Below are 21,330 nucleotides of genomic sequence, written 5' to 3' on the forward strand. Positions count from 1 at the left end.
ACGATATACAAAAGCTGCACAACGATAATGAAACTGTCGTTAACTCCAATAACGAGTTACAGAATGGTCGAGTTTTTAATTCATTGATGGATCCATCGCATGATGCGCAAATGCAATGTTTCGCTGTATTTACGCGATGGATTCATCGATGAATTAAAAAACTCGCCTAATCTCAACACAGGATTCCTTCCTTCCTTCAATATTTGGCTAGAATCAACACAGGATTCATATCGATATTCGACATATGACGTCCGATATCCAATAAAAGAATAGCTTTTCAATGGAGAATTGAATTCTATATTAGAAAGCTGTTCTCCTATTGGATATCGGACGTCGTACGTCGGATATTGACACGATGTGAATCCTGCATAAATCTTGAGTTTTTCTATGTTCCATGATCTGAAGAGATTGTTTTCTAGATTTTGGCTGCGTTCGCTTTGGACGCTTACGGGCTGTAAGCGTCATTCTATCTTTATCACTCATTACATGCGGGAAGGAGATAGAATGACGCTTACAGCGCATAAGCGCCCAAAGTGAACGCAGCCCTTGAGTTTGATTAATGTCCAATTTGCGCATGACGTCTTTTCGCGGGTCGCAGAGTTTGTCTTGCCACGGTTCAGATTTGTTTGTAACAAGAGTTTCTCGCCCTCTGCCCCTCCGTTCTTCTCTACCGCTGCGACTGTGTTCTGCGCGATAACACGTGAAATCTTCCGCGAGGTTTCGACGTTCAATTTGACATATTGCGCACTTTCCACAAAGAAGAAGCGTAGAGCGCGACCTCCGACTTGTTCATTGTGGCCGATGTTGTCTTACGCTCGACACGGTTGCTCGGGATTATCGAATAAGCACGATGGAACGCACGAAAAGGCCTACGACCGAACAGATGGAACTGAAAGTTCTCGAACCACTTCTCACGAGAGTCGACCAGCAAGAGCTCATTCGTATTGATAAAAACGAGGTTAGAGAAATACTCATTCAATTATCAGTAGTGATGAATAAATTATGCATGAATCTACGAAAACGTACATGTAAATTTCTGAGACACAGCTTCGTGTCTTTTGACACGTCTTTTGACAGTTCAAAATCGGCCGAGCAAGAGATAATGACGAGATCATCTTGGACGTCACAGTATCCAGAAAGCATTGTGTGTTCAGATGCGAAGGCCAGGACGAATGGAGCGTGAAGAACTTGAGTTCCTCGTCCACGTTTGTCAATAATCTCACCATTAAACAAGGAGAAATACAACGAGTTAATCCTGGTGATATCATACAATTTGGTTGTAACTCAATGTGCAAATATGTGTTTAGTTTTGCTGAAAGAGGTCACTGTGTTAAGAGGCCACGTTTGGATGAGAAAGTCCTCGATACTATGCTCACTAAGCAGAGGACTTTTGCTGAGAACCAAGAGTGTCAGAGGAAGGAGCTCAAAGACAAGCTGGAAATCAAACATAAGGAGCAAGAGGAGTTGAAACAGCAACTTGAGGAACTGTTGTCGCAGCAAGCAGCTGCCAAAGATGACAAGGAAAATCTGATCAAACAGATTGCGACATTGGAGAGCAAAATAGAGGCAGGTAACATGCAGGAGCGACATCTGCACAGCATGTACTCTCAATTACTGCAGAAACTGGAGAATGAGAGACAGCAGTTCGAATTGAGAATAAATGAAGAGAAGCAGAAGTGGCAAGAGGCATTGGAAATGAGCAAACAAGAGAAGGAAATATTAGAGATGAAAATGAAAGAACAAATGGAGAGATGGAGAGAACAGCAGCAAGCTGATTGGAAAAGGATGATGGAGAGCAAAGTGAATGAGGAGAAGACTATTCAAGCTCAACTGTTGAACGAGAAGAATATGCTGGAAGAAAGACTGAAGAAGACTGAGAAAGCCTTAAAGGAACAAGAAGCAAAGGCGGTAACCTCGCAAGCGATATTGAACGGTACGTCTCGATGAGTTCGACGTTTTTCCAAATTACTCACCATTGTATGGTGTTGATTAGTAGTATTATTTCTCACAAATACTAATATATATATATATATATAAAATTGTAACAAAAATTTTTAACATAAGCATAAGTTTATAACAAAAACATATATAAAAAGATGATAATTTATTTGCAGTGAGAAAATAAACTCATCGAATGTTGTAAAAGGCGGGTATTTTATAAGTTACTGAGTTTCTTGAATTTTTACTTTCAGCGAACATGATAACTGAGCCCAGTTCGTCCGACAATTGCATATTCGTGGAGCTCGTGGATGTGAATCAGCCTCAGGGATTTCAAATATTAGATACAATCGACTTGACTGGATTCAGTCAGAGCATAGAGACGAACACTAAGGAAGGTGTTCTCGGGAAAGTGAGCGACATCATGGACGAGCAGCTGACGTGCAGCATATGCTCGGAATTGTTTGTAAACGCGACAACCTTGAATTGCATGCACACGTTCTGCCACCATTGCATAAACGCGTGGTACAAGAAACGGAGGGATTGTCCAGTCTGTAGGAAACCGGTGATGTCGATGAACAGATCGTTAGTTTTAGACAATTTCATCGAGAGTATGATCGAGAATTTGACGGCCGACCAACAGAAGAAGAGGAAGGAGCTTCTGCAAGAAAGAAAAGGTAAGAGAGTATTTTTGGATGTTTGGTTTTAATGAAATCATCAGCCTCTGACTATTGTTGTATTTCAGTTATTGGGATGAAGAGACGACGTTGAAACACGTGTCGCATCAAGACGAATTACAGTATTAAGCGTTAAGACTCCATACGGTGAGCTCCGGCAAAATGCTGCGGTGACCAATCAGAAACCAAGCTCATGCTGGAGCTTGCCGCAGCCCGATCTGCGCCTGGTTTCTGATTAGTCACCGCAGCATTTTGCCGGAGTTCACCGCATGTATGGAGTCTTAGCTTTAGTTATAATAATTCGTTACCGCCTAAGGCACCTACAATATCTCTCTCTGTATATGTAATATTCATATTGAAATGTGCCGTTTATTTTGTGTACTCAGACTTAAAATTTTGTTTTATTTTTGTAAGAAGTTCCCTGAGCGCGGTTTTTTTCTTTGACATTTTTATTTAATATACGTGAGTGTGGAACGTCGTGTATAGCGCTGTGTAATTAATATGGTCATTCTTTTTATAAAATCTATTGGTTGTCTCGTAATTTCAAAACTTTATTTTTCCACTGAAAATAACAGATTTCTTAGATAACGTATGCTGTTTCATTCGATGTGTACAACGAACAATGCGTAGATCGACAACGTTGGATAAAGTAAAATTGCAAGTATTCATGTACGCTCATATATGCCGTTGCTCATCGTTCCCATGTTTATCTTGTAAATGCGATATTGCTCTTGTTATTAAAAGCAATATACTTTGCTTCGTTATATTAATTTTCTCTTAAAATCGAGTGAACACGGCCGACAAACCAGAGTTAGGCATTGCGCGAGCAAATTTTCGAATAAAATTTCATTTGTTCATTCACTTCAATTATTAATCGCGCCAACCGTTGCTGGTGTTATTAATGGCTCATTATTTGCATTATTCGTTATTCCGATAGCTTTCGATTCGCATTTTAGCCATAACTCATTAGACATTTATTTGTCCGTTTGACATTACATGGGCCTGCCCATGCCGCGTCCCATCGGCGGTTGCGGCGCGTCATGAGTGCTCTTCGGATTCTTTATGGTCTCGTCGACAGATAATATGAGACACGCGGCCTCGATCGCGGCTGTCAACGCGTTGATCTTCACCACCGCGGGTTCCCAGACGCAGTCTTGCATGTTGTCCGCAATATCTTCCGAGTTGATGTCTACGCCGTACCAGTGCATGCCCATGTGGTGTTTCTGACGCAATTTGTTTAGAATATTCGTCGCGTCGAAGCCAGCGTTGTCGCAGAGTTGCCTGTGAACGATGCACGTGTTATAACAGTTATAGTTGATGAGTCTTCTTCCAGAGTAAATTCATGACAAGTAAAAACTTTTAAATATTTCAAAGTTAAAAAAGGTGCTTGGAAATACTTCAAGTGACTTGTTAAAATTGCTTCATAATCTTCATTCCTCGCAAGCTTTGAAGTTAGAAGAAAAAATCACGATCATTGAACATACCTCGGAATAACTTCAAGAGCCCTCGCAGTCGCTCCTATCAGGAGCTGTTCTTTGCCCGCAATAGTGCGGGAATAATCGCGCAGAGTCTTGGACAGCTCCATTTCAATCGCGCCGCCGCCGCCGACCACCGCATCATTCTTCACCATGCGTCTGACGACCATAATCGCATCATGGAGCGATCTCTCAGTTTCCTCAAGGAATTGCTCGGCGCCTCCGCGCAAGATGAACGTGCACGTCTTCGCTCGCGAGCATTCGTAGAAGATATTGAACCTGAAAGATATAATCGATTGATCAATTATGATATTTGATATCAACAATTGAAATAATCTCTCAAAAGTCAGATTTCCGCATTTGAGTCATCTTCCGAGTCTAAGATGATTTTTGGAGTCCCTCGTTGCTACTTACAAGTAAAGAATGCTTATAAGTTTGAAATCGATTACCTCTCGCCACCGATCTGCTTCTCCTCGAAGGTCTGACATTGTCCGAGGTCGGAATCTTTGATATCATGCACCGTCGATAAGATTGCGCCGCCACACGCCTTCATTGTCCTCTTGAGATCCTCGTCGGGCACTCTGCCGGCGCAGAACATGTCCCTATCCGCAAAGTACTGCGTTGCGACGTCGCCAATCGGCAACTTCGACAGCACGACCTTTGCACCGCTCTTGTGAATTTGGTCGAGCTTGTTGTAGAGTATCTGCCACTCCGCGTCGACGATTCGCTGATACTCCGTCACGTTGTCAACGCGCACCTCCGCGTTGTCTCTCTCGGCCTTCAGCTCCAACTCGATGTTCAGCAGTGCGATCTTGCACGACTGATACTTCTTTGGCTGCATCTCGAATCCGGCGTAAGAGAAGGTCTTCTTGAAGGCGACTCCTTGTATCAGTTCAGAGTCCTCCAATGCACCACCGGAAATCTGCAAAGTACATTGTTAGAAATGTTGAAATTTTTATTAGATAAATATGTTTATCTAATACAAATTTTATTTAAGATGTTTTAATTTGATCAAGACTCCAGGCTCCTCGTCGCAGCCATCTTGACTGATGACATCAGAAATGAAAAAAAAGATACGCTAAAAGTTGTCCCAAAATATGTAGAAATAAAAATTTATAGATCACTTTATAAATAAATTTTTTCTCTGTATTTTTAGCACAAGAATTCTTAGCGTATATTTTTGCTTTTGACGTCATAAATCAAGATGGTGGCGGCAAGGACTGAGGGGTTTTAAAAGTTACATGCGTACCTTTTTAATACCAATCATATTGAGCGGAAGCAAATCGTCCAACATAAGGACGGCTTTGACTACCAGCTCGCTGAAGTGTTTCTTCTGCTGATGTATCAGCTTCGAGCTCATCGACGTAGCCGCGCATTCCTCCAAGAGATTGATGTGCTTGCTGAGATCACTTTTGTCTATCTTCACGCTCAGCTCGTTTATCTTATCCACGGCTAATCGCAGGGCGCGACGGAGCGCCTTGATGATTATACGCGGATGTACACCCTCTTCTATAAATGGTTTCATCTGCTTCAAAAATTCTCCCGCCAACAGGACGACGCTAGTCGTACCATCTCCCACCTGAACATTGAACACAATGATGTAATATTTGCGTAATATCTAAAGATACTTTTTCCTATCATCTTCTTTGCTCCCTAATTTTTTATTGTTACTTTTATTTAATATTTTTGTCTATAGTACAATTAGGATATTTAAGACATTTCTGAAACATATATGAATATACATATACATGAATATAGAAATGATAAATGTATAAATATACATGATAACTATATGTATATTCATGTACATTCATAAAAAATATATAATTTATGACTTTTATGAATCTTTTTATAAATTTATATATATATATGTATGTATGTATGTATGTATGTATGTATGTATGTATGTATGTATGTATGTATGTATGTATGTATGTGTGTATGTATGTATAATATTACACAAATAAATGTTACATTATTTTATAAATAATAATAAACAAATAAATATAGTCCTTACCTCTACATCCTGTGATTTTGCAATATCCACCAAGATCTTTGCAGCTGGATGAATAATGTCTAATAATTTTAAGATGGTAGCACCATCATTAGAGATGGTGCTCTTTCCATTTTGATCTACTATCAGCTTATCCATGCCACGAGGACCCAAAGTGGTCCTGACAGCCTCAACAACAATCTGGCATGCATTTATATTGGATATCAATTGTTGCTTGCCCTGAGATGCATCTGTGCCTTCTTTCAATAAGATTATTTGTGGTTGCTATATAAAATTGAAAATAAAGTAATTATAACAAAGTATATATTAAATTTTACATAAAAAAATATATAATCTTTGAGAAAACAATAATATTGCATGTTTTTCCATCTCCTAAATTTACAATGTATATTATTTATATAAATTAAATTATAAGATGTCTGGCAAATTTCAAAATCAAAATAAAACAAATTTATTTTTTCCTGAGAATATTTTTAATACAATTTTTAGAAAAGACGACTATATCACTAAAATCGACGGTATTTCTGGCATGTGTCTGTATAAGTGTGTATGTGTGTTAGGTAGCGGCGAAATGAATGTCCTTATAAGGTTAGAATATCAGATCAATAAAGCCGACAAATCGACTCGCGAAAATGCAATCGAATTGACTGTCGTGTCATCGCGTCGACTATTCTTTATTGTAAAAATGTAATGTAATGTGAAATCAGAGTACAAATGATATACAACAATGTGTAAAACGTCGCTATCAAGTATCTATAGAAATGAAGCATTCTGTGAAACGTGGCTGAGTAAGCGAATGATACATTGATAATCATCTCGTAGCATTTATTCTATCGACTAGAACTTACCATTTTGCGTTTTTTTATGAAAAATCACGCGTCCACGAGATTCTTACTACTTTCAACTCGTTAACGCTTCGACACACCAAAAGATCAATCAAGGGTGAAAAGTGACGAGAGATGGAAACTTCCGGTCGGAGGTAGGTTCTAAGTGGGGACCTCTTGCGAGAACTTGCGCATTTACAAGAACCAAATTTAAACGATAAGATTTATACTGTGTCTAATGTTTATTCATTGGCGAAAAGCTAGTAACAAAGCAAAGAAAAAGAGAGAGATCGTGTTGATGAAAACGGTTGGTTTATTAGAGCAACTTGTTTTTTATTTATATAAAAAAAGATTGTTACACGATTACGAATGAAATATACTATAATCCATTATTTGTAAATATACTTAAAAATATATGTTACAATATCTCTTGATATAACAAAATATGTTATATTTTTTCATTTCATAATAAAATTCATTTTCTCTTTTCAACTTTAAGCGTGATATCTTCATGATGGATTAGTATAAATCTTAGTTTTCAATAAATTGTGTATATATTGCTTTTCTATTTTTTATACAACTTCATTTCTAAACAAAATTGTCAAAATACAAATTATATATATATACACAACTTGTTAAAAACTAAAAACTTCATACTAATCTATCATGAAGATACTTGAAGTTGAAAAAAAAAATTAAGTTTACTATAATAATAAGATATATTTAAAAATTAAATTGCGTTAAAAATAGTCACAGAGAGAGAGTTAAATAATCTTGTTGCTATTCTTTAATAAATCTTGCAATACTTTATAAGTGTCAATTTATATACATCATATTCAATATAAAATAACAATTCCATATCCATTTTGCAATGAAATAAAGTTTACTAATTGATTATTTTGGGAGAAAGGCAGTATGATACTTGTAACTTGACGATTGCACTGTACTGAGAATATCAGTACATTCAATGTGCTTAGATTTTCTTACAACAGGCTTCGTGTTTCTGGATTCTATGTGGCATAAAAGTTCTTTTGCATTTTTTGCAAGGAATCAGTTGTGCCGTGTGTTGCATCCAGTCAACTACTTTCTCCATACTTGAGAAATCTTCTAAATCTTGATTCTCTATTATAATGTAAGATTTTAGTAATAATACAATGATTGGTAAACAATGGCATGTTTTGTTTTAATATTGGAAAAGATAGTATACCTTTCATGTTGAAGGATGAAGCTATTATTTGAGGTGATGGAGGTAACTGAGGTTTTAAAAGATTCCTGTTATCCACATGAATCTTTTCATCTACAGATTCATTTTTTCTTGGAGGTGTTCGTGATAACTGATGTCTTGGTTTCATTGGATCAAACTGTTCCTTATGCATATGCAAAAAGAGAAAAGAAATGATTGTTATATATTTCATAATCATGTTAACGAATATTAATCAAAAAAGGAAATATCTCTTTTGTGTAAAATATAATACTTACTTCTGTACCACATATAATTTTGTCACTTATTAAATTGTCTTTTGTTTTTATTGAAACTTTATTCTGAGTCAGTTCCTTCTTTGGAGTTGCCATATTAGAAATATTTTCTTTATCTGTTGTATCTGACTCTTCATCTTGATCTTTTATTTCCTATAGAGGGTAAAGATTTCTTAAAATTGTTCCAAACAATAAAAAAGAATATATAAAACAATAAGCGTTACCTGATTTTGGCAGATTTCATTGCTACATCTGCATAACGCTGTGCATTTGTTACTTTCTTTCATACATCTACATCTTTTTGATGAACAATCTCCTTTACATCCGCAAACACTTGCTTTAATATTAAATTTAGGCATCTCCTGTGTTTTATTAAGAGGTAACACATCCACAGGATTATTAGTTCTTGCAGAAGCTGATATTTGTTTCTTAAGAAAATCATTTTCAAGCTGCAAACATTCCACTTGTTTCTGCAGCTTGGTGATCTCTGTGAGTATATTAGAATCCACAGTCTGGGTAGCTGAGTTTTTGATGCTGCTAAACAATAATATTACTGGTAACTTGTCAGGAAAAGTAAAAAAATTCAAAAAATCCTATATCTGACCTCTACTCTTGATGCTAACGCTAAGAAAAATTGTTTAAAAATATTTCCAAGAAGAAATAAGTAGGAAATGGCATTAATTATCAAGATATAGCAAGATAAAATTTAAATGATTTTATGCTTTTTTCTGGATTATTCTTTTATAAGGTACATTTACTTCGTAAGTGGTAAAGTGTAACTTTTTCTGAATATTTATTAAATCAAGTAATATAATATATTATAAATATATCAATTAAATTATTCTGTCTTTTATTTAGAGTAGAACAAAGTAATTTTCTAGTCATGAGACTGTTCTTTGCTTACCTAGCTGTCTTTGTTGCTTTCGCGGCTTTCCCATTTCTCGATTTTGTTCTGTTCATCTTCGTTTTAATGTAACGACAATGTTTTATACTGCACTAAACTCGCTCTTCAAGGCAGAATTGTATTCGAAGGTTCTACAAAGAACACAGGAACGCAAATCATGTGCGGATCATCACAGCACAAGCACAAGTAAAGAACAAATTTAAATGGATTTGACGGTTTCCTTTGAGCATAATGACGATGGAGAGGGTAAAGGCTCGTCTACAATAGTTGTAAGAATATGGCTGTAAGGCTGTAACGTGAGCTATCAGCGAACCAACCAATGAACGTATCCGAAATGCTTGTCATATGACGCATGTAATATCAGCCTCACGCTGCAAATTTGCCCTAGTTGTACTTTTCGTGTAAAAGAGCAGACAATAGGTTTGTTCGCGTTACCTGCAATTTCTACACTTTTACACCTACGCCCGATACACACTGAATCTCTTTTCGAAAGAAGAACTCTCATTGGATTTCGTTCATCACGTTTGATGTGCAACAGGCATTAAGTGTCAAAAGTGCAAGCAACGCGAACAAACCTAATGTAGTGACAACGAGGAAATCTACAAACGTAGCTTTCGTCGTTACGAACTATTTTTCTTTTCATAAATATTCTATGTATTTTACATTCCACGTTATCAGGAAGATTGTCGTAGCTAAGTTCTGTACGTTCGATTACCAATAGCTGATTTTGCGTCGTTGAAGACGTGGAGTGTCAGAGGTAAGTTTGTAAAATTGTCTATGTTATTCTCTGCGAAACACCAAAATTTTCAACAATGAAATGTAATTTTCCCGGTCTTCTGATATTAATTAAGTATTGTCGTTTTTTCGACGAGATCTAGTTATACTTGCAATCGTCATTGTATGTGTTTTACAAAAGATCCCATATACTATGTAACATAGGTGGTAAGAACGACAAAAAAATAAAAAAAAGCTGAGAACCACAACAATCAAGAGCACACCAACATGACAGCACCCCAGCAAGAACCTTATACAAGATCTGAACTGAAATTGGAAATAATTGAACATGTTATTAGACCTCTCAAACCCTTTCAAACTTTTCTATAAGCTCTCTGAAATTATACTCACTGACTTTGAGTTTGCAGAAGGTTGCGACATCCTAACTAGTATATGCTGGATGCTCGGTTGCAGGCTAGTCAGTATTCAAATGAGTTCGACCAGTTGTGACTCCTGAGCTGACAGAGTCGTTGGCTACAGTTCAGGCCTCAGACAATATCAAGCACACTCTTACTTTTATGGGGATGGCAGACATGATAATCATTGTAGGAAATCTTAGAAAGACAGAGCCACTGTGGAATATTTGTGTACAAGATGGAAGATAATATGTGCAACACTTGAAATGACTGACATCATTGCCACAAGAAAGATGACAGCTGCTCACCTAGTTAAGATTGTTGAGAGACTAAAGATATGGCAGCCATGGATCAAAATACAATCAAAATTACGAACTGGACATATGTTTGCATTGTGGTCATAGTCAGCCTAGAGACAACAGCAATTTCCAGGGCTATTGTTAAGCAAATTAAAATGGTTCTTGAGAACTATGAACTCAAGACTGTCCTTCTAATGGATATGTTTGTCTACTCCAAGAATCGTGCTATACTAGTACTTCAGATAGCTAAGCAAGCCATTGCTCTTCGGAAGGCAATCATGAATTTGCATAAGAGATATGGAGATCTGTTTCCTTACAAAAAAGTATATCCATTAAAAGATACAGAAAACACAAAAGTGTTCCTGATGACCTGGAAGATGAAGAGGAGGATGAGAGACCGCAAAAAACGTCGCTAGTGATATTTCAAAGTACCAACATGAAATCTATTTAAAAAAATAAGTAAAAAGACAGTAAGATTTAAAAGAAAAGAGATAAAAAAAATATGTGTTATAAAGATCACGGATTATTTAATCTTAACTCTATGTCGTCTTTTCAACATGGTAATCACGTTTAGAAATCTATTTTTAAGTTCCTTCAGAAAAACATAAGACGCTATTTTAGAGGTGCCAGCAGATGAGATAATTTGTTAGTTGCTCTTACATAACTTGTAATAATTGTACCTCTCAGAAGTCGTACCAACCAACTCTACTATTTGTAAATTTCTTAATTTCAGTATCAGAAGAACATAATTAGACCTATTCTTTTTAGCTGCACTAGTACTGCACTGAAACTTGGTTTTTTTTTTTCTTCAATGCTCTGTTTTATATATATGTATATATATATATATATATATATATATATATATATATATATATATATATATTCTGTTTCAAAAAGATAACAAATGCATCCTAGTTTAGATAAAAAGAATGGACTCTTTGACTTTTCAAAATTGAGGAATCTACATAGAGCTTGATCAGTTTGGCTCTGGAGAGGCCCAATTAATGAGATAAGATGAGCAATAATTATGTATATAATTACCTATTTGCAAATAATTTTGTATGTATAGATAGCTGATTAAATGTAGCAACGCTTTTCTTCTATGAGTTTTGTAACGCATCTTGTATCCAATAGGAGAATTTGCTTTTTAGTAATTCTCAGGAGATACATTTTCTTTTTGGGTACAGAGTGCTTTGCAAAATTCATTTAGGAAAAGTGTTGCTATGCTTAATCAGCCGGCTATTCGACAATATTTTATTTATGGATCTTATACATATTGCACTAAGTTATACGAATAATATATCCAGTGCACATAAATATTTGATTCCTTGGGTTTCATTGACAAGGTTAATTGATAAAATTAAAACTGAAATTGCACTGTTGCAGGTGGCAATGGGTATGTTGGAACTAAAGCAAAGTTTGAGCGGGCACAGGGGTAGAGTGTGGAGCGTTTGCTGGCATCCTAAGGGCACTAATCTAGCGTCTTGTGGCGAGGACAAAACGATCATAATATGGGGCTTAGAGGGACCCAAGTGGGTCACAAAGATGATCCTTACTGAGGGTCACTCTAGGACCATTCGCGAACTCATCTGGTCTCCCTGCGGTAATTACATCGCGTCCGCGAGTTTCGACGCGACCACTGCGGTATGGGATAAAAAATCCGGCCAATTCGAGTGCAACGCGACGTTAGAAGGTCACGAGAACGAGGTGAAGAGCGTCAGTTGGTCGGTCAGCGGCCAACTGCTCGCCACATGTAGCCGAGACAAATCCGTGTGGGTGTGGGAGGTAAACGACGATGAGTACGAGTGTGCCGCTGTAATCAACGCTCATATTCAAGACGTGAAAAAGGTACGTGTTGCGAGTCGGTCTGTTCGACAAGCATCCCTATTAGGTTGTTGCAAAAGATTTGTCATTTTTTCTTCTATTAAATTCCCACAGAAACAGTTTGGTTATCGAAATGAAAATATAAAGTCCCCCGTTAGATGAAAAAATAGCCAGTCAATGTTCATTTTATTTGTGAAAATCATGAATCCTTTAAAATCGCAAAATTTTGTTTCACATTTTATTCGACAAATCATTTTGCACTAATCTAATATATTGAATATCCGTGACTCGAATGTATATATACTCGTTCAAAATTCAACACTACAATTACCTACGATTAACGATCTATTTCTATCAGAGCAGTCAAAATGATAAAGTTTTGGAGGAAATATATAATGCAAGGGGAAAAGATGTTTACTTAATCTTTTTCTAGTTTTATAGAATGTCGACTGAAGATACAAAATGCATCATTATAAAGTGCCGAATAATTTTTATAAGAAATTACAAACCCATCATTTTGATTGCTTTGGTAATTCTAGTGTTAATGAAGGAAAACTAAATGTTAATCCGATCTGATTGATCTGCGAATAAAAGGAACGACGAGTAAGGATTCGTTTTTGCGCTTTCAGGTGAGATGGCACCCGCACGAGGAAGTCTTGGCCTCCGCCAGCTACGACAACACGGCGCGGATATTCAAGGAGGACGCGGCCGATAACGATTGGACGTGCGTCGCGATCTTGTCGTCCCACACGTCCACGGTGTGGAGTCTCGCGTGGGACAAGAACGGCGACCGTATCGCCACGTGCAGCGACGACAAGACGGTCAAGATCTGGCGGGAGTACAAGCCGGGGAACGAGACCGGCATCGGCACGCCGAACAACGAGCCGGTCTGGAAGTGCGTGTGCACGCTGTCCGGCTATCACACGAGGACGATCTACGATATCGACTGGTGCAAGGCCACGGGCCTGCTGGTGACCGCGTGCGGCGACGATATCATACGAGTGTTCAAAGAGGACGACGACTGCGACCCGCACCAGCCAAGCTTCACGATGGTCTGCTCGATGGACAGCGCGCACACGCAGGATGTCAATTGCGTCCAGTGGAACCCCGTCGCGCCCGGGCAGCTCGCGTCGACTGGCGACGACGGTCTAGTGAAAATTTGGCTTTACAACGAATAAAGTGCATACATACGCGTCCACAAAACACGATGCGTTTGTTATTTTTTCACATTTCTGTTATGCCTCGATCCTTCTCTGCCAGCGAAGCCTATAAATCTAAGCCTGTCTCTTTTAACTGAACTAATGCCGGAACTTGGTTCCTTTCCTTTCCAACGCTACATCATATATTTGTTCCGCTTTCCCGCCAAAAAGAGTTTTAGAGAGATCTAGTTCGGCCAAAACGAACAGACCTTTCGTGCTCAATAAAGTCTTTATACCCGAACTAATTGCTGACTTTAGTCGGCAGAAAATTGCGAAGGCGGTCGAGCTTTAACGGCGCGCTTTTGTTTTGCACTAATTCCAAATTTAAATTCAATCTTCCCTGTATATATTTTTGTATATACTCTTTGCGATTCTTTTAAAGTATAATAATTAATATACGCTACACTGAGAGCAAAATTATATTCAAATCAACAAATATTTCCTTGGTGGGAGTGCCATTAACATATTTATTTAAATTTACATTTAAACCAAATATTGTTTATTTAAATCAGGTACACAATATTTGATTTAAATAAAGAGAATGTAGTTTTAAGTGAATATGTTAATGGCATCCATCAAAGAAATATTTGTTGATTTTAATATAATTTTTCTGTCAGTGTATGAATCATGCTGTCTACAGCTACGTCTTTGTTTTAGGAATAAATGTTGAGACGCTTATACGGCGTGGGCTTATCCTGCAGCCACTCTTACTCGCGTGGATACATTAGGCGCCTTGAAACGACACGCGCAATGACCGACACCGCGGGCGATAAGGTCGGCATGCCCCTTAAGGAGATCGTGGACGCGTTGAGCAAGTTTGCGGATACGTCGCTCGCCGCATCCTGGGACAACGTCGGATTACTGGTCGAACCGACGCAGCCAAAGGTCGTATCGTGTATCTTACTAACGAACGACTTGACCGAGGACGTGATGGAGGAGGCCGTTCAGCTCAACACCGACCTGATCGTCACGTATCACCCGCTGATATTCGCCCCGTTGAAGTCCATCACGACGCAATCTTGGAAGGTACCGTGCCACGCGTCAGTGTTGGGAAAGTTACTTTTTACACGTTACTCGTGATTCACCCAGTAAACAAAAAATCGTTAATAGAACGTTATTGCAACGATATTTAGTAACATGTAACGTTTTCTAATATATAGTTTTTAACGTTGTACCAACATTATTATGAATAACTTTGACAATGTAATATTTCTAAAACATTTTTGCAATATTCAAAAGGATCGTATTATCCCGTATTATCTTTGAAATGTCTTCAAAATATTAAACGAGAATGTTCAAGAAATACGTGAAATCAATATTTCAAGATATTGATCCAATATTCTTTACTTATTGGGTAGATATTGTTACCGTTGCTGCAGCGTGTCAAGAAACGAGTCGTTAGAATTCATGTTACTTCATTCACCAAGTTTCGAGAACTCTTCTTCGCGACCTATAAAAGGTCTTCAAAACTTTTCTTGCCGCCCATCATCCCGCGTATAAAATAACGATTATATTCGTTATAGTTATAAAGGGAAGATGAAACTGTCTTTTCGTTGTCTCTTGTACTAACGAGAAGAAAAAAAAGAATATCATGTCATCGTTATCAAGTTCTTACTAAAGAAAAGTAACTCGTAAGTTGCAAGTAACGCGCCACTTCTCAACTCTGAGTTGTCAACGCGGCATTCATTGTCACGACGTCGCCGTGGGATTCGCCGTGGCGATCTGATTTCCGTTGATACGATTGTCTCACAGGAGCGAGTGGTGGCGAGATGTCTGGAGAACAAGATCGCCGTGTACTCGCCGCACACCAGCTTCGACTCGGTGCGAGGCGGCGTGAACGACTGGCTGGCGGAAGCCTTCGGTGAGAATCGGCTCGACGAATCGTTGACACTTGGCGTCGGCGCGCATAAAGATTTTGCGTTTTTTTAAGAGCTCGAGGGCAGCGAACCGATTCAACCGGACGCGAGTAATTCGGCCTACGGCGTCGGGCGATTGTGCACCTTGAAGAGGCGGATATCCATCGACGAGGCGGTGAATCTGGTGAAGCGACGCACGAGTCTGAAGCACGTGAGGTTAGCGCGCGCACGCAGTGCAGGTGAGTGTCTGTGAAAATTCGCCGGAAAGAAATCGAATAGCATGAAATTTTGGTCGGAATTAAATCAACGATAAATGCAGATATCGGGTCGTTGCGAAAGACTCGTCGTGCTTGTCGAGCGAACTTTAAAACAAAAATTACAAAATTGCAAATTATCTGGGTTATCCAATTTTGTGGTATTTCAATATTATGTCAAAAATTTCAGTTCTCGACTCTCAATGAGTGGTATCGCATGTAAGCACACAAAGCTAATAATGTGTCGCTATTAGAACGTTAACAAAGAGTTACAATTATTTGCACAAATAACTGCTGTCCATACCATAAGAACAATTTGGCTGAAAAATCTAATGGAATTGTTTGACGTGAAATTCGAAACTTTTTGGCTGATAAAATAATTTTCACAGATAAAATAAGAAACAGAGTTGATATTGTTTTCAGATATCCAATAAAGTTTTCTTAAATTTAATAAACTTTCGACACTCAAATCTGTAATTTCCCATGAATGAGAGATTGACAGAAAGAGAAAGGCCGATCTTTCGCATCGATCCGATATAATAATTCCTGTTTTACACGATTCTGTTTTTACATTTCAGACGGTTACGTGAAAACTGTTGCGCTCTGTGCCGGCTCGGGCGCGTCGGTATTGAAAGGAATATCCGCCGACTTGTATCTCACCGGGGAGATGTTGCACCATGACGTGCTGGACGCCGTGCATCGCGGCGCTCACGTAATATTGACGAATCACTCCGACTCGGAGCGAGGTTTCCTCGAGGTATTTGCGTCGATATTGGACCGCAGTTTACAGAGCTCCGTCAGAGTGCGCGTGTCCAAGGCCGACCGGGATCCTTTGCAGACCGTGTGAGAAGATGCGCGTGCACGACGGAAGCGTGGGGTTATGGAAACACACTTTACACAACATGCATGTCCAGGACGACGTACCCGAGATGACGTTCTCGACGTTTTTCGAGGAACGCGAGGAACGTTGTACAGGCAAAATACAAGTGGTACCTCATATGAAAAAAATCTTTTATTATTAATATTATAAATTATCTCGTTTGGTATCTTTTTGGTATTCAACTAGGTGGAGAGTGAACCGTGTATTATCAAGCACATTTACGAATAAACGTATCGGGTTGCAACTGAGAGAAGGACATATATATCTCTTTACATGAACGTGAACAGAATGTCGCGGGCTTGACGCGTGTTTATTTCGCGACGCCACGCCACGCGCTTGTTTGCTTGCGGTTCTCCGTACGTATGTACATATTTGAATGCGAATCGCATATTCTCTGGTCCGAATAGGATTTCAGTTTTGATCTCCGTACCCGCGCTGCTATCACGGACTTGTCTTTCTCGTGAAAAGACGCAGATATCGATGAGTCTAGGAGAATTCTCTATGAGTCCATGGTCGTCGGATACAATGACGTCATTTTGCACATGAAATTACAGGACGAGACCCGCCTCGCGCGCGAATGAGAAGGGCTGAGCAAAGTATCTCAAACGACACACGTCGATCAATTTCACGCCGCGCAAGTCAGATTTATTGCATCACACTTGACCGCAATGAGTCTGATTTGCGGCGTGGATTTGACGATTAAAATTATCAGCAGGACTCGTCGAATGAAGAAATGGATGGGGAATGAGAGAAAGAGAGACTCGAATCGTCCGTAAACTCGAATAATACCGCGGCGAGGACGTCGCAAGCTCAACTCGCGGAACGTTAACATTGTACGAGCGCATCCTGAGAACGAGAAGATGTGGAGGATATCTCAAAGGGACTGTCCGGGTTGAATTCGTCGAATGAACGGACACCGTGGGACGCGTGGTTTAACATTGAATCGAGCCGCTTTGTCTTTCCCCTTAAATTGTTTCATTAACCTGCGGGTCCTCGTCCTTTTGTTCGCTTGAACGTGCAATTTTTTCATGACGACATCGACACGGTACACACTGCACAATAGGTCGTACATGAAACGCGGGCAATAACGAAACAATATCTTCCCCGATAATTGTGATCTCGTGCATTATAGCTGCGCAATGATTAAAGTTAAATTATAATCATAATTACCTTCTATGTAGCAATTATCACCCGCGCTTAGGTGCCCGGTGTTGTCGGTCAGAGTCGGTCCCGCGCTGTCAAATAATCGTTCGACATGAAATATAAAGCCTCGTGTCCGATGAGCAATGCGCCCGCCGTTGAACCGGGCTCTAACGCGGCGTAGCAGCGTTCTTATTCGACGTGTCTCGCCTAATAATACTCCACCCTTCTCGTCCGCGTTGTTTCAATTATCAATCCTCCCGACGAGTCCGAGGCGAATGCGCCGCCGTTTTCGCCGCACGAGACAATGGGGACAACCATCCTTTCTATACCAGCAACACCCTCGACGGTCGTCTCTCAAAAATCTGGCATTGTCCGCGCGTGAATGACTTCCGCGCGATCGATTTCAATGCGATAGCGCGCTCGATCGCGTCTCTTTCATCGAGTGCTCTCATTTTGGCTTCGCATCGTATCTTATATATATATATAAATGCGCGTATGTGTGTGTATATATATATATATGTATATATATATATAATATATATATATATATATATATATATATATGCATATTTTCTCATAGGTATTCTCTCTCGCAACGTAACAATAGATTTTAACACGGACTCGTTAAAGTCTTAACTCATTTTCTTATCAACAGTAACACGTACACATCCTTTGGCAAGCACAACGTATTGTCTCGTAACCGTAATAAAGCAAAAATGTAACGTTTATACCTGCTGCTCGAGTGTGCGAGTCATCCGAGTTAGTCGACAGTTATTCTCACGAATATACGCGTTTAGTCTGTGTGTCTGTCTGCGTATGTGTATATATATATATATATATATATATATATCAGATTTTTTCGCTACCCTGTCTTCGCCCTAAAAGTCTTCGCGCATTTACAATACTTCAGCACTAACCGAAATGTTCGTTTTCCGTCGTTTTTACACCTGTCCCCTCGCGTCTCTCTCTCCCTCTCCGTCTCTCTTTCTCTCTCTCTCACGATCACTATCGTCGTTCGTCGCATTTCCTCTCCGCCTTTCTCTCCCTCGGCCCTCGCCGCGCTGTCTTCGCTTTTGTCCTCGTGTTTTTCTCAACGCGTCGTGGTGCTTCTCTCCTCGGCCCGAGATAAGATTTCCTCTGGCCATTATCCGTGGACTTGCGTGAGGTTGTAGCCGGGGCTCTTATTGACTTTCCGATCGCCGACGATGTCGGTCGCGGCGCTTTGGCCTGCGGAAAATCCATCGATGAGCACCGCGCAAATATTTCCGCCCGATACCCGATACTAACTATTCAACGCAGCAACAAACAGCAAACGCATGCAATTCGAAGTGAAAACCCGAAAATGCGAAAAATTTGTCGATTGGTACCGCACGCAACATTCGATAATAACTACTTAACTGAAAAACATCGTATTTGATTTAAAGCAAAAGCCCGAAAATATGAAAAACTCGTCGACGAGTAGCGCGCGAATGTTTCCGACCGCACGACACCTGCTAATGACTACTTAACTCGAAAACAATGTGCACGATTTGAAGGTAAAAGCTCGAAAATACCAAAAATTCGTCGATGAGAACGCCACGCGGATCATGCACGTGATACTCGATAATAACCACTTCACTAGATAGCGAGTGCCGCGTATGATTTCAAGTAAAAGCCCGAAGAACATCAAACGTAAAATACGACACTAGTCGCACGAGAGGGCTTTCGAACTCGTGCAATTAATTCCCTCGAACGACGGCCGTTCGCTGCGGAAGGCCACAAGCCTTCAATGACGACGGGTCTTAAATCAATCTCAATCACGCTATCCTTCGGGGGCGCTGAGGGCGACCCGGCCGGCTCCGCCGTGCCGTCCGCAAATTCGGCAGAAATACCTGCGGCCGACGTTTCACCGCTGCCCGACACCGGAGAGCTCCCCGCTTAATACGGGTGATTCAGGATGGTCAAAAGCGTCGTGGAGATTATCACGAACGGTAGATTGGCCAGCCTCAGTTGGCCGCCGTGCTGCATCGCCGCCGGATGTTCCCCTGCGAGTCGCAAACGTTAGTACCGTTATCATCTATCTCGCGCGACTTCTAATTCGCGGGATTCCTTATCGCCAAGATCTATTTAGAATTTCGCTGGGCCTCTACACGGAACGCTTGTGACTCTACACGGAAAAAAAAGATCTGCTACGTATGCTATTGTATATACATATGTAATGTAATTTGTTACAGATGGACAACTAAACATAATTTGCCACTTGTATGTATTAGCCACTTTTTCTTCGCTGCAGGAGCCAATTTCCTTGCTATGATAACAAGAAAATTTGCTCCTGCAACAATAAAAAATAGCAGTAAATTATGTTTAGTTGTCCATCTTTAGCAAATTTACTACGTTAGCCACTTGTTGTAAGAGCAGATTTTCTTTAAGAGCAAGAAAATAGGTTCCTGCAGCAAAAAAAGGTAGTTAACACAGCGAATTATATTTAACTGTCCATATACAGCAAATTAGTTTGCTGCTGCAGCAAATTATTTTTTTCCGTGTTAAAGCTTGTCTTTTGTGGATTGTTATTGATCTGCGCATTTCCGCCCTGATACCCGCTTGGCTCTGAACTTTTGCGCGCTCTAAGGGACATGCGAACTCTATAACGAATCGCTTATATAAGCCCGGGATGTAAGTGAACTTACATCCCGGGCTACTCTGCCGTGAGGGAGTCAATGTTTATAATTGATGTTTGTCTTGCAGAGAGAGAGGCGACAATCGGCGCCCACTCCCCCGACGGGGATTACCGCGCCGAGTGTATTAAAGTCGCGACGCAAGCCGCGCGACTCACGAGCGCAACAGCAGGTGCGCCAGCAAGGGTGCGGATTAAGGTGGTGCATACATACCGTTAAGCACGTGAACCAAGACGGTCTTTGTATTAGCGTTACTCGGATGGCAGGTGTATTGTCCGCTATCCGCCGGCTTAGCGCGCTGAATCAAAAGGTATGAGGTCGTTACTTCGCCTTTCTCCGTGATAACCGATACCCCGCCCCGCGGACTGTCATAATTGATCACCTGTCGGGCGCAGACACCGGGAAAATGTTAGTCTAATTAAATTTTCTTCCCGCGGCGCTCTCCCTCTCTCTCTCTCTTTCTCTCTTTCTCTCTTTCTCTCTCTCGCTCGCTCGCTCTCGCGTACAATCGTGCGCGTACTCTCCTCGAAACCGGAGAAAAGATTAATTAATCGAACGATTAATTAATTTCGATCGCGGACGAACCCGAGTCAGTCTTCCTCGACGCTTTTTAACGTCGTTTTATAATTTCGTCGTATCTTAATCCCCTTTAACAGTCCTGTCGACGTTTAATGCTCGACAGCTCGATCTCGCCCTCTTTTCCTCCTCACTCTCTCTTTCTCTCTCTCTCTCTCTCTCTCTCTCTCTCTCTCTCTCTCTCTCTTTCTGTCTCTCTCTTTCTCT

At 40.1% G+C, this 21,330-nt stretch overlaps 5 protein-coding genes across 11 annotated transcripts in view; 2 read left to right on the plus strand and 3 right to left on the minus strand.

Annotated features, from left to right (window-relative positions):
* Nucleotides 1-469: 469 nt before the first annotated feature.
* Nucleotides 470-3,156, plus strand: LOC116849552 (E3 ubiquitin-protein ligase RNF8-like). The gene is made up of 4 exons (XM_032826807.1): nucleotides 470-958; nucleotides 1,078-1,933; nucleotides 2,193-2,615; nucleotides 2,684-3,156. The coding sequence occupies exons 1-4, from the start codon at nucleotides 851-853 to the stop codon at nucleotides 2,707-2,709; spliced, it is 1,413 nt and encodes a 470-aa protein (XP_032682698.1). The 5' UTR covers nucleotides 470-850; the 3' UTR covers nucleotides 2,710-3,156.
* On the minus strand, nucleotides 3,146-7,114 carry LOC116849551 (T-complex protein 1 subunit eta). Its single transcript, XM_032826806.1, has 6 exons — nucleotides 6,953-7,114; nucleotides 6,108-6,368; nucleotides 5,340-5,669; nucleotides 4,540-5,012; nucleotides 4,100-4,369; nucleotides 3,146-3,896 (listed from the first exon to the last, which is right to left on the minus strand). Exons 1-6 carry the CDS (start codon nucleotides 6,953-6,955, stop codon nucleotides 3,608-3,610), a joined length of 1,626 nt encoding a protein of 541 aa, XP_032682697.1. The 5' UTR covers nucleotides 6,956-7,114; the 3' UTR covers nucleotides 3,146-3,607.
* A 514-nt stretch (nucleotides 7,115-7,628) lies between these two features.
* LOC116849512 lies at nucleotides 7,629-9,537 on the minus strand. 6 transcript variants are annotated; one of them, XM_032826718.1, is made up of 5 exons: nucleotides 9,309-9,537; nucleotides 8,629-8,938; nucleotides 8,408-8,557; nucleotides 8,136-8,307; nucleotides 7,629-8,050 (listed from the first exon to the last, which is right to left on the minus strand). In XM_032826718.1, exons 1-5 carry the CDS (start codon nucleotides 9,362-9,364, stop codon nucleotides 7,902-7,904), a joined length of 837 nt encoding a protein of 278 aa, XP_032682609.1. In that variant the 5' UTR covers nucleotides 9,365-9,537; the 3' UTR covers nucleotides 7,629-7,901. The 6 variants fall into 6 exon arrangements, with proteins under 6 accessions (XP_032682609.1, XP_032682612.1, XP_032682610.1 ...); XM_032826721.1 differs by having other exon boundaries at nucleotides 8,136-8,289; nucleotides 8,629-8,941; XM_032826719.1 differs by having other exon boundaries at nucleotides 8,136-8,298; nucleotides 8,629-8,941.
* A 297-nt stretch (nucleotides 9,538-9,834) lies between these two features.
* LOC116849511 (probable cytosolic iron-sulfur protein assembly protein Ciao1) lies at nucleotides 9,835-16,998 on the plus strand. Of its 2 annotated transcripts, XM_032826715.1 has the most exons (5): nucleotides 9,835-10,065; nucleotides 14,418-14,786; nucleotides 15,513-15,621; nucleotides 15,691-15,855; nucleotides 16,449-16,998. In XM_032826715.1, the coding sequence occupies exons 2-5, from the start codon at nucleotides 14,424-14,426 to the stop codon at nucleotides 16,715-16,717; spliced, it is 906 nt and encodes a 301-aa protein (XP_032682606.1). In that variant the 5' UTR covers nucleotides 9,835-10,065; nucleotides 14,418-14,423; the 3' UTR covers nucleotides 16,718-16,998. The 2 variants fall into 2 exon arrangements, with proteins under 2 accessions (XP_032682606.1, XP_032682605.1); XM_032826714.1 differs by lacking the exons at nucleotides 14,418-14,786; nucleotides 15,513-15,621; nucleotides 15,691-15,855; nucleotides 16,449-16,998 and adding exons at nucleotides 12,124-12,585; nucleotides 13,191-13,762 and having other exon boundaries at nucleotides 9,836-10,065.
* LOC116849514 (protein CEPU-1-like) overlaps nucleotides 16,868-21,330 on the minus strand; it is a 35,234-nt gene continuing 30,771 nt past the window's right edge. The window contains exons 5-7 of the mRNA XM_032826722.1: nucleotides 20,761-20,929; nucleotides 19,765-19,917; nucleotides 16,868-19,120 (exon numbers count right to left, since the gene is read on the minus strand). Coding sequence (XP_032682613.1) covers nucleotides 19,811-19,917; nucleotides 20,761-20,929 — 276 coding nt within the window. The 3' untranslated portion in view covers nucleotides 16,868-19,120; nucleotides 19,765-19,810. The remainder of the gene's footprint in view (nucleotides 19,121-19,764; nucleotides 19,918-20,760; nucleotides 20,930-21,330) is intronic.

Source organism: Odontomachus brunneus, unplaced genomic scaffold (genome assembly GCF_010583005.1).
Source record: "Odontomachus brunneus isolate Ranch 3 - 2012 unplaced genomic scaffold, Obru_v1 Obru_scaffold_118, whole genome shotgun sequence".
In the NCBI taxonomy this organism is placed as follows: Eukaryota; Metazoa; Arthropoda; class Insecta; order Hymenoptera; family Formicidae; genus Odontomachus; species Odontomachus brunneus.